This window comes from Cinclus cinclus, chromosome 28 (genome assembly GCF_963662255.1).
Source record: "Cinclus cinclus chromosome 28, bCinCin1.1, whole genome shotgun sequence".
NCBI lineage: Eukaryota > Metazoa > Chordata > Aves > Passeriformes > Cinclidae > Cinclus > Cinclus cinclus.
In genome coordinates this window covers 2,365,502-2,382,256 of record NC_085073.1, presented here as the reverse complement: position 1 = coordinate 2,382,256, position 16,755 = coordinate 2,365,502, and the positions used below count along the sequence as shown (strand labels likewise).

Here is a 16,755-nt window from a genome sequence, read left to right as displayed (position 1 = left end):
TTGCAGCATCTGGGTCAGGACAGGTTGGCTCTGGAAGTCTCCCCTGGCTGTTCCAGGATGGCATGTGGTGAGAACAGAGCTGGGATTCCCTGCATGCAGAGGATGAGGAGCATTTCCCATCCCATGGTGCTGTTCGTGCCTCTGTTGAACAAAGCCATTGCTCTGGCCTGGGGCCACCAGCTGGTGATCCTGGACATTTTAGGAGCATCCAGTTCTTGGTTTTTCTTCCTCTTTTGCATTTTGTTTCACCATCATTGGGCCCTCAGCTGTGTGCTCCAGAAGTCTTTCCCCTCCTGCCTTTTGCTCAAGGGCTATCCTGCAGATAATCCTCCTTCCAAGATTTCAGGTAGACCCCAGACAGGTGTGTCAAAGGCAGCTTTGCAGCAGATGCTGGTTTAACTTTAAATCTCTGAAATTCCTTTGCATGGTCCCTCTTCTCCCCCTTCCCCAGTTTCCCCAACCCCAGAAAGTGCCTGGTAACTGGAAGCCATCCTTGAGCACGTGCAGAGAAGGGCAGCTCTGAAAATAACCCGGCGCTGGGTTAAAATAACCTGTGCTGCTAAATAACGCTGTGCTGCTCTGGTGCCTGAGCATCAGCCCAAAATAGGCTTCACTGGGGCAAGGGTGCTATAAATACCCTGGTGTGGATTTTCATGGGAGAAAAGCCCCGTGGCAGGAGCAGCGCCGGTGCTGCCCATGCTGGCCCAGAGGGAAGGGGGCACTGCAGAGCCACTGGGGCAGCCTGGCTGACATAGGGGGTCACCCAGGCTTTGGGTGATGTGGTGGCTTGTGCCAGTCTGCCTGTCTTCGGGATTTAAAGGAGCCATCGGGTCATGGTTGGATCTGAGTGGTTGAAGTGCTGGGGTGGCCAGTGGGGTCACATCTGGCTTCAGCCCAGGGCACTGAGGCAGCTGGGCAGGAGAAAAGATGAAGTGTCCTCAGTACTTTGGGCCTGAACCCAGCTCTGCTAGTGACAGATGATCTGGGTGATCATCATTAGCCAACATTTTGATTCAACAGCTGCCCATAAAAGCACACTGGAGTGAGTAACATGCATTCCCTCAGACCAGACCACTCTCCTGAACCATCAGTGAAGCCCAAGCTCACAATGGGCAATGCAGAGTGGAAGATGTGAAGTGTGTTTTGATGCAAAACAGCGGTTTTGGATTAAAAAAAAAAAATTCCTTTTTGCACTTTTAAAATGTTTTCTAGGATGGGGCAGAGATGCACTCCTGTGCATTTTGCAGAGAATCATGTATCCTATCCAGGCAACCCAAACAAAGCAGTCTGGGGTGTTTTTTTGGGAGGATGTGCCATTTTGGTGTGATTTTGATTGGTGTGTGCTGGTTCTCCCTCTGAAGTTATCTCAGGGAGTGAGTGATGTGCACCCAAGCAGAGCCCAGCACACAGGTCTGGCCCTGCCTGTGTTTCCTGTGGCTGCTCCCTCTGCACAAGGAGCCTCAGTGGCACTGGCACAGCATGGCACCTGTGTTTCCTCCACAGTCTGGAAAAGGGCTTGGTCAGCCTTGTTTGCGGTTTTGGATGGTGAAGTGTGAATTTTAGAGAGCTGTGGGGTGCAGGTGTGGCTTTCCCACAGGATTCCAGCTCTGGGTGGAATTGCATGTGCAATGGGTGCTGTGGTCAGCAGAAGCAGAGCAGGGTCAGGTTTTCCCAAAACCTGAGAGAGCTGTGCCCATGGCTGGAACAGCCCTGGGCCTTGTGAGTCACCTTCTCACCTGGCTGAAGGTTTAGATCAAGGCTTGGTATTAAGGCACAGAGTTTGGCAGATGCCGCTTTGCCTTCCTCTGGCTCACACTAGGATGTCCCTGTCTTTGCCACACAGTCTTCCTTGGAGCTTCCTTGCATCCTAAAAGGCCTCCTTTGAGGTGAGTTGCTCAACCAGGGGAGAGCTGCCTCTGCCTGGTTTTTGCTTGGAACACACATTTCCAGATTTTGCTTGGAGTACACATTCTAAATGGTTTTTTTTCTGTGTCCACAAGGTGAAGAAAGGCCCCGTGTTATCTGCTATCCAGCTCTGAGCATTCCGGTCCCACTAGTTTCATTCCAGCTGTTTGTAGCCTTGTGAGACCCTTCATCCAGCCCTGGATGGAGTCAGCCTTCATCCCACCAGATAAACCCCAGCAATTTCCCTTCCCAGCACTACTGCTGGAGTGGAGCTTTTGTTCACCCTGTGAAAGACAGCTAAAACAGCACTGCCTTTGCCCAGTGCCTGATCTCTGAAGGAATCTGGCTGCTACCAGACCCAGAAATAATTATGCCGGGCCTTTTATGGGAGCCTTTGCTCCCAGGTTTAATTTTGGGATTGTTAAGTCTTCTGTATGACACTCATCTTTTTATTTGTCTTGTCTAACACACTCCTGATCACCGTGGTGTCGGTTGCTGCAGCAAACCCTCACCCCATCCCACAGCACCCTGGGGAGTGTCCCACAGAAATCTCTGGGCCATTATCCCTTATATCCATGGCTGCATTTCCCTACACTGGTCACGAGTTAAGCCTCTGGCTCCTGCCACAACACAAATCACCCTGATTTAGCTCACCATGGGCTGAATAACCAGGACCAGTCTGATGCAGGGCAGCAGGGCTGGCACAGTGAGCACAGCACAGAGCAGGCTGGTGGTGCTGGGAAGATCAGGATAGAACGGGTGCGGATTCCCCTCTCCAGCGAGAAGCTCCCGTCCTCCCTGGCAGGCACACCTACCCTCCTGAAGCACCACAATTTGTTGAGGATGAATTTGCTGGGATTTTGGAGCAGGGAATGCTATGGTGAAGAAGCTTCATCCTCCAGCAGCAGCATGGGCTGGGCTGGATGATCCTGCACCTCCCAGGCAGGGCAGGAAGCCCTCAGGGGCACCCCTGCAGCACTCCTGGAGCTGGAGAAGTGCGCGATCACAACACAGCCAGTGCCCCCCCCCCCCCCCCCCCCCCCACTTGGGACGCACCTGCAGCCCATTCCTGCCAGCCATCGGACACGTCCAACCATCCAGCCGGGCACAGCGAGTCTCCAGCTCCCTCTAACGTTTCTGGCCCGAAAGGAGCATCCGCAAGCAGGACAGGCCTGAGCAGGGAGCGGGCAGCCAGCCAGGCTGCACGGCCCCGGAGAAGAGTGACGCTGAAATGCGTGGCCAGGAAGGGGGGAGTGATGTGCCGAACAAATGATGTTAAAGAGTAAAAGATGCTGCGTTTTAAGAGAGAATACGACTGTATGGAGTGACTGGTTATTATTAAAAATGTAAAGATTTCACAGGAAAAACGACTGTTCCTCTGAAAAATACTATTTCTAATACTCTAAATAGATACTCTAAAATGCTGTAAGTGCTTCCAACCCTGGAAGTGCTCAAGAAACGTGTGGTGACATGGTTTAGGGGTGAACATGGTGGTGGTGATGGGTAACAGTTTGGACTTGATCTTAAAAACGTCCTCCAGTATTAATGATTCTATGGTTCTGAGGTTCTCTGATTCTCAAGGCTCCTACTCATTCCTGTCTGCACTGGGACTGTTAGGACAAGAGCTGTGCACAGGAGTTTCCCAAACTTGTCCATGTGAAATGCAGCTTTAAAAATGCAGCAAGAAACCTGACAGCACATAATGCAGCAGAAATGGGTACTGATAACACAATACAAAGCCAGGTCAGAAGCCCTCAGTCAAAATCAATGGTGTAGCAGCACTGCTGTGTCCAGCCATATTGGTTCATGGGGAGATCCCAGAGCTGTGCAAGGGACTGGAAGCATTGAATCCACACAAACAGCACACAATCCATACAAACAGCACACAGTCCACACAAACAGCATGACTCTATGTGCTCCAGAAGCTGTAATGCCAAGGCACAGGAAGCAGAAGGGGCAGCCAAGCCATCTCCCCTCTGACACATCGACTCATGGACCACACGCCTGCTCCTGACTGGGTGAGTGCAGCACAGATTGGGGGATGGATAACAGAGAGAGGGGGAATGTAATTACCCTGTGAAGAATAAATCACTTTAACGGTTCAGTTACTGAGATCACAGCGAGGCAGTGGCACAGCCTCTTAATTAATCTTCTGCTTTGCAGCCGGCTCCTGCTCGCATGCCATCTCCACCTCGTGCTGCCTAGCAAGGAGATGCTATCGATGGGGACAACACTGGCCAGTGGTTTCTGGCTGGGCAGGTCCAGTGGGAGTAGCAGAGCATGACCAGGTGAGGGATCAGGGTGCTGTGGCTCCTGGGTTTGTGCGGGGTAACACCTGTGGTAGGTCTGGTAATGTGGTGTCCTGTGGTACTCCAGGCCTGTGTCAGCAGCAGCAGCCAGTAACTCTGAGCTTATTATTGGGAGGAATTGCTGGGCATGAAGCAGGGGTCTGGGGATGCTGGAGGCCTGTGTCTGCTGCAGAGGAATGGCTGGTGTGTTCGATCATGAAGGGAAAACCCCCCTTCACCTCCACAGGCCCAAACCTCCCTGACTCGTCACCCTCAGCACTGACCCTCTTCAGCCCTTTAACTCCCAACCTCTTCTCTGTGGATTGCAACCCCATTTCCCATTTTTTCATAAACTGCTCTCTGGGCTCCCTCATCCCTCATCATCCTCAGAATAACCCCTTTCACAGGACGCTCCCCTTATCCCTCAAAATTTCCCCTCAGGGATTGCTCCCCTTTGTCCTCCTTGGGGAATCGCCATTACCTCCTGAACTGGTTCTCAGGGATTGCTTCTGTCACTCCACCACACTGTTCCTCAGGGAACCTTATCCCTCAAAACTGCCTGTCAGGGATTGCTTCCCTCACCCCCTGTCCCCCCCATTGCTCCTTGGGGAATCACTCTCTTTTCCTTGCTCCCCAGAGATGGCCACTTTCACCCCAGGGATGTGCTCTCATTCTCCTCAGGGATCACCCCCTCATTCCCAAAACCATTCCTCAGGGACTGACCCTCTCCTCCTCAAGGGTGTCCCCTTTGTCCCCCACACTGTCCCTCAGGGATGGTCCCCATCCTTTTCAGGGATCATTCCCTTACTCTCCCTAAGGGATCGTCCCCTCATCCCCCAAACTGTCCCCACGGATCGCCCACCAAAATTGCCTCTCTCAGTCCTCCACATTGGTTCCTCAGGGTCTCATCCCCTCTTGCCCCAGAAGTGCCCTTCAGGGATTGCTCCCTATGTTTCTCGTCAGGGAAATGCCCTCTTACCCTCAGAAGAGCCCCTCAGGGATCGCCCCCTCATCTCCAAATGTGCTCCTCAGGGATGGACCCTCATCCTCCTCAAGGATCGCCCCCTCAGGAATCACCCGTTAGGGATCACTCCCTCATTCCCCCTCGCATTCCCCCTCAATCCTCCCTCTCCGTGCCGGCCCCGCCCGCCGCCCCACGCCCTCTCCCCGCCCCGCCACCGCCTCCGCCGCTCCCCCCGTGCCCGGCCGGCGGCGGCGCCCGCCCCATGCGCCGCTGCTGCCCGGCGCTCTGCATCCGCACCGCCTTCGACGCCACCGCCATCGACGCCACCGCCGACATCTCCGCCGCCCTCGGCCCCGTCCCCGGCCCGCCCGCCGCCGTGTCCCGCCCGCCGCTGCTGGTGCTGGTGCTGCTGCAGCGCCGCCCCACGCCGCCCGCCCCCGCGGCCCCGCCGCACAAGATGGCGGCCGGAGGGAGCGGCGGCCCCGGCGGCCTCTCCTCCTCCTGCCCGCAGCCGCCGCCGCCCCCGCCGGGCAACGGGGCCGCGGCCGCCGCCTGCACCAACGGCGCGCCCGCCTCGCCGCCCGGCCTCACCTACAACCAGAGCGGCGCCGCCAACCCGCCGGCGGCCAGCGGAGGCGCGGGGGGCCCGGCGGCGGCGGGAGCGGCGGGGGCGGCCGGCGGGGCGGGCGGTCCCGGCGGGGCGCTGCAGCGGGAGCCGGTGTACAACTGGCAGGCGACGAAGCCGACGGTGCAGGAGCGGTTCGCGTTCCTCTTCAACAACGAGGTGCTCAGCGACGTGCACTTCCTGGTGGGGAAGGGCCGCGGCTCCCAGCGCATCCCGGCGCACAGGTGGGGCGGGGGGCGCGGGGATCCCACGCGTGGGGAGCCGGGAGTGCGGGAGGGATGAGGGGTGTGGGGGGACCCAGCCCCATGGCTCTGCGGGTTGGCCGCGGGTGCCAGGCCTACGGGAGGGCCCTGGGGGCGTCCCCTCACGCCCCCCACACTGATAAAGGGAATGGCCCATTCATTTGACAGAACTGCCCCTCAGGCGTCGCTCCTTCTCCTGGCAGGCATCACCCCCTCGTCCCCCAAATTGCCCTTTGAGGATTGCTCGTCTTGTCCCTCACGTTATTCCCTGAGGGAATTGCCTCCTTACCCTTCTCACTTCCCATGAGATACCGCTTTCTTCACCCCTCTCTGTTGGTCCTCAGGAAATCACACCCTTATCCCCTAAAACTGTTTCTCGGTGATTACTCCCTTTGTTCCCTCATGTTTCTCCTCAGGGCATTGCCCCCTATCCCCCAAAACGGCCCCTCAGGGAATGTCTCCTTATTCTCAGAACAGTTCCTTAGGGATGATCCCTTTACTCTCCATTAGGTATTGCCCCTCATCCCCAAGACTGCCCCTCAGAGATGGCTCTGGGAGTGCTTTGGGCTCTCCTGCAGCCTCGGGTGGTGATGTGCCATCGAGTGGGCTACAGAGGTTCAGGGTTTGGGCTGCTGCACCTCCCCTGTGAAGAGAAAAAAGGGGGTCACATAACTGCACCCCACATTTCATCCCCTGCTCAGGGACAGATCCTGAGCACAGGACCCCCACTGTGGTCACTCAGTGTTGCCCCAGGTCTCTCCCAGCCCTTGGGTCAGTGTCATGCCTCTCCTCATGATCACCAGCCCAGGATGGGTCCAGGATTTGGGTAAGGGTGTTTTTCCTAGATGGATGGCATGAATGGGGCAGGCACATTGGGGAAAACCCCAAATCTGTGGGTCTCACTTGGAAGTAGGCTTGGTTTGGTGGGAAGCAGAGGAGAGGCGGAATAGTCCCCCAGGCTGCCTGGTCCCTGCTGACAGGGATCACCAAAATCAGTGAGAGCACTGGGGATGGAAATGAAAGAACGATTTGAGAGCCCAAGTTTCAGGTATGACATTTTAATTTTAAAATTACTTTTATTGAATCTTTTCCAAAACCTTGTGCTTTTGGGGGTTAATCCAGTGCCATAAAGAGCTGGAAGAGCTGTGTTGAGAATGACACCTAGGCCTGAGTAACCCGTGGAGGTTAATGCTTAAGGCTGAGCTGCCATTTAAGAATTTGCAGCTCAGAGGAGCTGGGAGTCGCCTCCACCTGGATGATGCAGATGTGATGTGGCTGATTGACATTCAGCTGGTTCCTCAGGGGAGCTCCAGTGAATCCATGTGTGCCACCCTCTTTGCTCTACCCCAGGAAGGGCCTCCCAAGGAAGAGCTCAGAGATGGAACCAACTTTAATTGGGTGAGGTGTACCTGGAAGTGGTGCTTGGCAAAGGGAGTATTGCTCCAAGCAGTTTCAGACTATTGCTTTTCTCCTAAGTGGTCATATTCCTGGAAGTTTCCCCTTCAGATTTCCCCCCTTTTCTCTCACTTTTAGAACAAACCACACTTGTTCTAGGCTGGTTTGAGTGTTTAGGGTGTCAGCTTTGCTCTCTTATAATTTGAAATGTAATTAGTATTTGGGTAAGCTTGCTCCTGTCCTGAGAACTAGGCTTGTTGGGTGGGGACAGTTGATGTTCAGCCCAGAAATAAATGGAAAATAAATGAAGCTTTGGGAAAAAAAATCTCCCAAAAGAGAGATGCTGCTTAATTGCTCTGAAATTCTTCTCGTGCTCTGGGTGGTAAAGATAGAATGGAGTGTGTCATGGTGTGACATCCCACCTAAGGATTCTAGAGGTTTTAGTAAAACTTGGCTGTGTCATGTTACAGTTGGGATATCCTGGTGATTCATGATTTGCACTGTGGTTATTTCAGAAATAAGAGGGCCTAAAATAAAACCACCCAGGACCCCTTCTGTGCTCAGTTCTCCCACAGCAGCTCAACAGCAGAAGATATTTTGTGTTGGAATTGAGTTGCAAAGCAGCATGGGTTCAGTTGGAGAGGTGCTGTTTTGCTTCAGCAGCCAGGGCAGGTGTTGGTGTTTTGTCAGATGTCTGAAATCATAAACTCACAGAGTCATTAAGGTTGGAAAACTCCTTTAAGATCATCAATCCAATCATCAGCCCAGCACCATTGCATTCACCTCCAGACCATATCCCCAAGTGCCACATCCACTGTTTTTTTAAACTCTTCCAGGGATGGTAACTCCACCACTGCTCTGGGCAGCCTATTCCAATGCTTTACAACTTTTTCTGTTAAGAGATTTTCCCTAATATCCAATCTAAGTGTCCCCTGGCACAACAGTGCACAGCTCACAGGTAAATACTTCAGCAGTCTGGTTAAATTGTGTAAATTTTCAGACGAGGTCAGGTACCGAGCATGGCTGCAGGAGGAACAACTCCTAAATAGGGCTCTTGGACAGCTCCTTGTGGTGCCTTGAGGAGTGGTCTGCAGCATCCTGTCTGTCATCCTTGATACAACTTCATGGTGTGCTGGGAATGGCTTTGGCAGCAGACTGGGAAGCACAAATAATCCAAGAGATGCAGTCCTGTGGGAGCTGGAAGTGATGGTGATGCCCAGTCAGTCTTCTCCTGGATGGAGCTGAGGGAATGTGGAGGTAATGAAGTGGGGTGTGCCCAGGTGCTGGTGCCAAGAAGAGGTTTCTGACTGAGCTGTAGGTTCAGGTGTGTTTCTGAGTGTACCTGGCAAATTCAGTTAATGGTCTTAATCTGAAGGAGGGGGAGATTTAGATTTGCTATCAGGAAGGAATTGTTCCCTGGGAGGGTGGGCAGGCCCTGACACAGGATGCCCAGAGCAGCTGTGGCTGCCCCTGGATCCCTGAAAGTGTCCCAGGCCAGGCTGGACATTGGGGCTTGGAGCAGCTTGGGACAGTGGAAGGTGTCCCTGCCATGGCAGGGGTGGCACTGGATGGGCTTTAGGTTCTTTCTCACCCAAACTGCTCTGTGATTCTGTGGCTCAGCAATTCATATCAAGCCACAGAGACAGACGAAAGAAACTTCACAATGTTCATTTTTGTGTGAGAGTCCAGTTTGTAGATAAAAGGTGTAAATGGGTTTGACTGAAGGGTCACCTGTCCAAGTATCTGCCGCCCTGAGAAGATGAGGTGTTTCACACCCGGGGGAGCCTCCAGACCTTGTGGAAGTTCCTTGCCTGCCTTGGAGCAGGCTCTGTCTCTGAGACTTCAGCTCCTTCCCTCTTGCAGCTGAATCAGCCATGAAGAAGAAGAGATGGCCTTAATTTTTTTTCGATGTCAAGCTGGGCCAAGCAGCTGCCTCGAAGCCTCATGGCGTCAGCATGGCCAGGTCACCACATTGATTAGACTCAGCAGTAAGAGGGAAGGGTTTTCTGTCTTTTTCTAGATCTGCTTCACTGAGCACAGTATCAATGGGATTAGAAATGTCTAAACCTCATCAGCCAGGAGCTGTATGGGTGTCATAATTAAACTCCTTAATTGGCCAGAAAACAGGGCCCAAGAGTGAGCAGGGCAAGCATGTGGGGATGCAACCCTTTGCGTGCTCCAGCCTGGGAGATCTATAGCTTGGGGACAGCCTGAGTAAGATTTTGGCTGTTGTTTCCAGGAGTCTCTTCTGAGCCCATCCTGTCTTTTCTCAGGCATGTATTCACTCATAGTTCCTGCAGCATCATGTGCTGAGGTGTCCCAAGGCTCCTGCTCCCATGCAGGGCTGCTCCTGCCTCCTGCTCCTTTCACCTGGGGTCTGCATCCTCTGCAGCCAGCACACCAGCAGCAGCTTCTCATCACCTACAGTGTCACTGAGCTCCAGCACGTCATGTGTTGCTCTGTTCCCATGCCAGCTCTTCTGGAATAGATATTTTAAGGTTTCTCTGCAGTGGTGCAGATGGAGGAGGGAGCTATGCAGCAGCAGGGGGGTAGTTGTGGGTTTTGAGTGGTCTCTTTTATTGGTGTTGCTGTAGTGCCTAGAAAGGGAGCCACCACTGGTGGGTGTGCAGATGAAACAGGTGACAAGTGGAGGTGCCAAGGTGAATGTGAAGCAGTGAAAGTTGTGGTAGGAAGCAAAATAGCAGAAGGAAAGATTTTCTTGTAGGCCTTCAATAGCCTGTAGAGTCAGCTTTGGATCCTTTTGAAGACAAATCAAATGAACGTCTAGGAAGTTCCTGTGACTCTTATTGCTGACAGTCAGTTTACTTTGGCTCTTCCTGGTGCAAAGAGAATGAAGAGAAATCAGGTGTTGCTTTCTTAATTCTTTACTTCTGCTTCTGCTTATTTCTCTGCCTCCTTTTGGTAGTCCATTCTGTTTTGGCCATGAAAGTGTTTAAAAATAACCCTCTGTTGGATTTTCCCATCTGAAACAAACTCCATGTCTTCCTCTTGCAGACCTACATGGTTGGGGGAAGCTGGCAGATCATGTAAGAGGAATGGTGTGCATCCCTGCTTTTCCTGAAGCGGCTTTGTTGCATCCCTGCTTTTCCTGGAGTGTCTTTAGAGCAGCTTTAAATGTTCATTTTAGGAAGAGTAAGAAAACACTGGAGAGAGAGGGATTTTCTTATGTTAATTATGTTCTCTCAGTGTTTTAAGAGAACTTTAAATATAGAGTCCTGTGTTTCTATGGGACCTCCTGGGGTCCTATTAGGGCTCAGCAGTTTGCAAAATCTGATTGATTTGTCCCTGTCTGAAATGGAAGCAAACATTTGAGAGTTTTTTTTAAATTAATGCCCTTTTCAAATAGCTTCTGAAAGCTCTTGCTCATTGAGGACCTATACTGGGCTGGCTGTGAGAATGAAAATTTGAGAGTGCAATTAATATATGTTAATTTTTAGTATCCGACAAAGCCAGCTATTGTTTTGCCACCATCGCTGCTTTTGGAGGAACAAGGATTTTTGTTTCATCTGGCAATTCTGGTATTGTGAGGAAGGTTTTTATTTGTTCTTGACATTTTTCTTGAGCATGGTTTGACAGAAATATGCATGTGTGTACTTTTTTGTAACCACTGTGGTTTGTCCCGAGCTCCCTGAGCCCATCAGGAACAATAAACTGGCTCGTTCAGCCAAACTCTGTCACAGCAAATGAGCCTGGCATATCCATGGAGCTTCACTCCACTGCATCCCTGGGAAGTCTCCTCTCGATGGGAGTGAAAAGTGAGAAAATGAAAACATTGTTTAAATGGAAATTTCCTAATTTTGAAAGGCTATTTCCTATTAAATCTGACTGAAATTCCCCTTTAGTGCCGGATTTTCCTTGGGCTGGAGGCTTCTGCCCCATGCCTGCTGTCTTGTATGGATTTCTGCCTACGTTTCTTGCTGCTTCTCTGGAAGTGTGCATCAAACCACTGCAGCAAGAGCCTGGCTTATTCCAGCTTTTCCCTTTTCCTAGTTATTAGAGAGGTGGTTGTGGTCATCTCCTGCAGCCTGGCCTGCTCTGCTTCCCCACACTGCTGAGCTGTGTCCTTCAGTTTAACTTCAGGGAGCTGCAAGGTGGCAGACACAGGAATCCTTCATGGCAAAAAGCTCATCTCTGCTTTTTTGAGCAAGAAAGTTCTCAAAATGGCTTTCTGAGTCCTGAGGCAGGTACAGCAGCTTAAATGTACACAGGGCCCTCAGCAGCCCAGGCCTGGGCCTCCTTGAAAAACAGGAGATGTTGTCTGTCAGGGGGGAATCATCTTGTTTGCATGGGAGTGCTGGGACATAATTTTTGGTCTCAAACCTGTTTTGTGCAAGTTCCTGCTTCCAGTCTCTTTAGAGCCTGTAATGTCCTTCTCCATGCAAGTAATTCCCACCTAAGCTCCAAGCAGTGCTGAAGGGTTTGTGTGCACCTCACTGTGCTGACTTGCTCTGAGGGAGATTTGTTCTTCCCTCTGGGCTGAGCCCAGAGCAGTTATCCATGGAAGGACTCGGCAACATGCCTGGGGAGGGCAGCTCCTGTGCCAGGGCTTGGGATCTGCAGTTCCTGGTGCTGCTGTAATTTTGTGTTTTGGGAGCTTGCTCTGCCATCACGAAAGACAAGTGCCTGGGCCTGCAGAAGAGGATGGATAGTGTGCAGTGACAAATTCTCCATAAGTGTTTCCAGTAGGTGACTGTGGGCAATTGCAGCAAGACTTGGGTTCTGTTTACTGGAAACACTTGAACTCCTTAACTTTGCTTTTTCTTTGCTTCTCAACCTTGGGATGATATGTAGGCTCCTACAGGGACTTTACAAAGGAGCCTTATGTATTCTATTCCATAATTCCCAAAATCTGACCTTTGGGGAACCATTACTGTGCAGTATGCCAGGACAGGGCTCAGAAGGAAGTTCTTGCAGCTCTGGTGCTTTGCAGTTAAGGAGCAGCAGGCCTGACCTTCCCTGCTCTTGCAAAACACTTTTGCTTTAACTCCACAAACAATTTGCTTTCCCTGAGGGTGGCTTTGGGGATTAGCAACCAGCCTAGGATTCTTTTGGAATATAAATATGGTTTAACATAAGGTTTTATTTGCATCTTTGTTTTTTCCATATTAGGTTCGTGCTGGCCGTGGGCAGCGCTGTCTTCGATGCAATGTTTAATGGTGGGATGGCCACAACCTCTACAGAGATTGAGCTGCCTGACGTGGAGCCTGCTGCCTTCCTAGCTCTGCTCAAGTAAGCTGCTTCTGAAGTACAGGATAACTGGGATGCACAGATTTAGTGTAGAAAAAAAAAATGTTTTTAATGAAAGCAGGGAAGTATTTGTAGAGTGGAGATTGTTAACTTCACAAATGAAATGCCTCTTTGATCTGTTCAGTGGTATTTGAATCCCTGTTTTCTTGGGTAAAAGTCTACTGTAGCTACTGCATTTAAAAAATAGATATTATTTATGTAAAAATATATATAATATTGGCCATTGTGTTATAGCTTCTTGTTCATTAATTGGTTTGGTTTAATCCAAGTGCGCTTTGAGAGAAGAGGGGAAAAGTGATCTTTTGAAAGCTCTGTAAGTTACAAATTAGAGCTTGTTTAGGTCATGAGCAAGTTGTAACAGGTAAGCAGGGGTGTGTAATAAATGTCAGCCATTCCATGTTGTATCACCCTTTGTGTGGGTTTTATTCCTCTTTTGGAGAGCTGGGCTTGAATTTACATTTCCAGTGAGTGTTGGAAGTTTTGTGTGCTGGAGGAGGAGGAGGAAGGGGCTGTAACACCCTATTCACTAATTCCTTTAAGCTTGGCTGGTGCTGTACAGCATCCAGCAGCAGTCCTGAATGGATGCTGGAAAGTCATTGTCCTGTTTCTATAGGATTTCTGTAACCTACTTCCAGGGGTTTCCAGTCCTGTGCTCTTGACATGTTCCCCACTCACTTCCTACTGGGAGCAGTCACTATATATAGCTCTGGCACACTTTTTGCTTTACCTTCTGAAAGTGCTTTGGTTTTGCCTGTGCTATCTTGGAATATTTTAAAATTGATCTGGTCTGGAATGAAAGGTCAGAAATAATCGGGAGCCCCGAGCCCCTTCCCCTTTAAAGCAGACAACAGAACATAGGGAATCCCTCTAATTGGTGTGTGCCTGTCAGCCATGTGGATCTCTCCAGAGTGCAGAGCTTGTAACTATCTTTAAATCTTAGTGAGGCCCAAATAGCCAGTGAATTATAGGCAAAAGTCCTGTTGTTTCCCTGCCAGTCCTGAGAGTTCAACACTTGATTAAACAGAGACATTTCAGAAGAAACCCATAATCTCAAAAGACAAAGTGGTGAGTTTAGATGGATTTTCACAGAAATATTTACATTTTTATATGGAAGAAGTTGTTGGATTATCTCAGCGCCCTCTGAGCTGTGCCCATGGTCCAGTGACATCTTGGGTGCTTCAATGTAGAAATGAGTTTTTAAATAGCTTTTAAAATGCTCAGAGCTTAAATGTGCCAGAGGAAGTTCGGATGCTGCTTCCAGGAGGAAGCTGACCAAGTATGTGGTATGAGTTCCTGGAGTAAAACCAGTCCCTCCAAACACTGATGTGGAATGGCAGCTGATCCTTACATATGTCTCTGGACTTGGTCCAAGCCATGATCTAATGCTGTAGGATCAGGAGCTTACCCAGGGACAAAGTGCCCATCCTGAATGTTCAGCAGAAGGTCCAGTCTGGATGCTGGATTGTGATGGAGTTTGGGCAAGTCACCTTTAATAGGTCTGCTGTAGTTGCGTAAGAAATGATTTTTCATTATTATTATTATTATTATTATTATTATTTTCACTTTAACCCAAATATGAGAATGTGTCTGATTGTCTGGGGTTACAGTCTAACTGTTCTTTTAAATTGATACTGGGCTTTTTTACAGTTTGAGCCTCTCTTGCTCCTCTTAGCACACACTGGACTGTGGTAAACAGCAACATTGACACGGTCACTGAAGTAAACAAATAATTGGTTTTAGAGCCACTGTGTTCTTTTAATCTTGCAGTAGAAAGGATTGCTCAGTGCAGATGGGGCTGGGAAGGGATGTGTGCAAATACATTGATGAACCTGTGGCTTGAGGCTTCTATTGACAAATGCCCTGGAGCAGCACAAAGGCCTGCTTTCAGCACTGAGAGTGCTTGCTTCTCTGCCTGTGGATCACACTGTTGATGCTTCCCTGAATGGCATCCTGGTCCTCTAGCTGGAGGAGCAGGAGCTCTTCTGTTGCAGATGGGAATGCTAACTTGCATCCCCCTGGAAAAGTCCTGCTGCTGCATGAAGCTTCCAGGAGTAACAGCCACACAACCTGCTGCTGTGTCCCCTTCAGAGGAATGCAGAGCAAGAAATTGCTGGAGTTTCCAAAATACCCTGTGGAATAAGAATGCCAAGCACAGTTAACACAATATTCTGTGCTTTGTGCCTTTGAGATCCTGACTGCCAAATGCTCTATTGGTTAAAGGAAATACAGTAGAAAAAAACCAAACTAAAACTCTGCATGGGCTGTTCATCCTGGAGAAGAGAAGGCTCTGGGAAGAGCCTAAAGCCCTTTCCAGGGCCTAAAGGGACTCCAAGAGAGCTGGAGAGGGACTGGGGACAAGGAATGGAGGGACAGGACACAGGGAATGGCTGCCACTGCGGAGGGCAGGGCTGGATGGGATATTGGGAAGGAATTGTTCCCTGGGAGGGTAGTGAGGCCCTGGCACAGGGTGCCCAGAGCAGCTGTGGCTGCCCCTGGATCCCTGGCAGTGTCCAAGGCCAGGTTGGGTGGAGTTTGGAGTAACCTGTGGAAGGTGTCCCTGCCCATGGCAGGGGCTGGAACAAGACAGACTTTAAGGTCCCTACCAAGCCAAACCATTCTGGGATTCTGTGATAAGGACTAATACCAGTGTGTCACTGGTTTTACTGAGCTCAGCCTCTCAGTTACTGCTGTCTCTGGTCAGTGAGTTCAGGTATGAGGGGGTTCAGTCAGGTTTCCTTTGTTTTTCAGATCATGAATGTGCTTCCTTGTTTTGGCCTAACAGTGAAGGCTGGTGCTTTGCTGCAACATGGCAGTCCTTGTTTTTCACTGCAATTACCTCTTGCTTTATGTTGAAGTTATATTAGGAGCTGTACTTAAACATCTGTGTCATGAAATGAAACAGTTCAATCTATAAAGTGAAGTGATAAGAAAGGGGGGTGTGGGTAAAGCACTTTGTGTGCAATGGATGGATATGTCTGAGTGCTTCTCAGCACTTCTGAATTACTGGTGTAAAATGGAATTTTTCTTCTGGGGGAGGCCGACAAGGTTGAATCTTTGTCCTTGTTTATTCTAATTGAACAGCCACAAAGATTAATTTTAAGGGGTGCACTTGGTCAGAGACTCTTTTAGTCTGGTATAACTGGCAAGCTAAGAGCTCACTGGTGGTGGGGTACAAGGCAGTTTGAGCTGCTTCAGTGGAAATCCCAGCTGCTAAAAGTTAGTCGAAAATGTCTGTTACAAAAAAAAAAAAAAAAAAAAAAAAGGTAAACCAAGTCAGTGGAAAGGATGTGAAAACCCTTCTGTCTCTCCAGTAGAGGAAATGGACTAGGATGACGGGCAGAGGCACAAACATGTTTTCTGTGAATTGCAGGGGGTTTACCCTGTTATCTTAATTCACCACAGCAGTGTTTGTTTTCATGTTTTCAGATTTCTTTACTCAGATGAAGTTCAGATTGGACCAGAGACTGTTATGACAACACTTTACACAGCTAAGAAATACGCAGTTCCAGCCCTTGAAGCTCATTGTGTGGAGTTTCTTAAAAAAAACCTCCGAGCAGACAATGCATTCATGCTGTTAACTCAGGTGAGTTTGTGATCATCTGCCTTCAGCAAGGTCGAGCACAGGCAGAAAATGTGATTTTTCTGGGTGTTGCAGAATTGATCATCCAAAGTGGAGCAGTTCTGGGTTGTTTTGAATTCTTCCTCCCAGGAGTCCAGCACTGCTGAGCAAGTTCTTACAAAGAACAGTAAAATACAGCAAATGTTGCTGTTGTTTCAGATCTTTCTGTTTCACTGTGGCAGGTGGTTCCTTCCAGAGTGTGAGCTGGGGATGGAGTTAACAGGGTGGAAAGATTTCATCTGCCAAGAAGAAAAGTGGAATGAGAGGATTTCTGTGTGGTACAGAATCAGGACTGGTAATGCTGAGCTTTCTCTCAGTGCTGTGTCTGGCTGCTGAACCATTCCTTGAAGGACTTCTCTGCAATATGTTCCCTGAAGTGGGGGTGAAAAGACTTTTTCATGAGTGCTTTGCTTTATTTTCCTGGGAGAGGGGCAAGGTGTTCTTTTCCT

At 50.0% G+C, this 16,755-nt stretch overlaps 1 protein-coding gene across 4 annotated transcripts in view; it reads left to right on the top strand.

The window, feature by feature from the left end:
• Positions 1–16,755, top strand: part of BTBD2 (BTB domain containing 2) — a 33,905-nt gene that overhangs the window by 3,274 nt on the left and 13,876 nt on the right. For 2 of the 4 annotated variants that reach the window (XR_009934021.1, XM_062509874.1), the window contains exons 2-4: positions 3,828–6,006; positions 12,550–12,669; positions 16,114–16,270. Coding sequence is in view for 3 of the 4 variants with exons in the window: in XM_062509874.1 (XP_062365858.1) it covers positions 4,967–6,006; positions 12,550–12,669; positions 16,114–16,270 (1,317 nt within the window). In the remaining variant the exon portion in view is untranslated. Of the gene's footprint in view, positions 1–3,827; positions 6,007–12,549; positions 12,670–16,113; positions 16,271–16,755 lie in introns of those variants that run through there. The other 2 variants (XM_062509875.1, XM_062509876.1) reach the window with 2 other exon arrangements.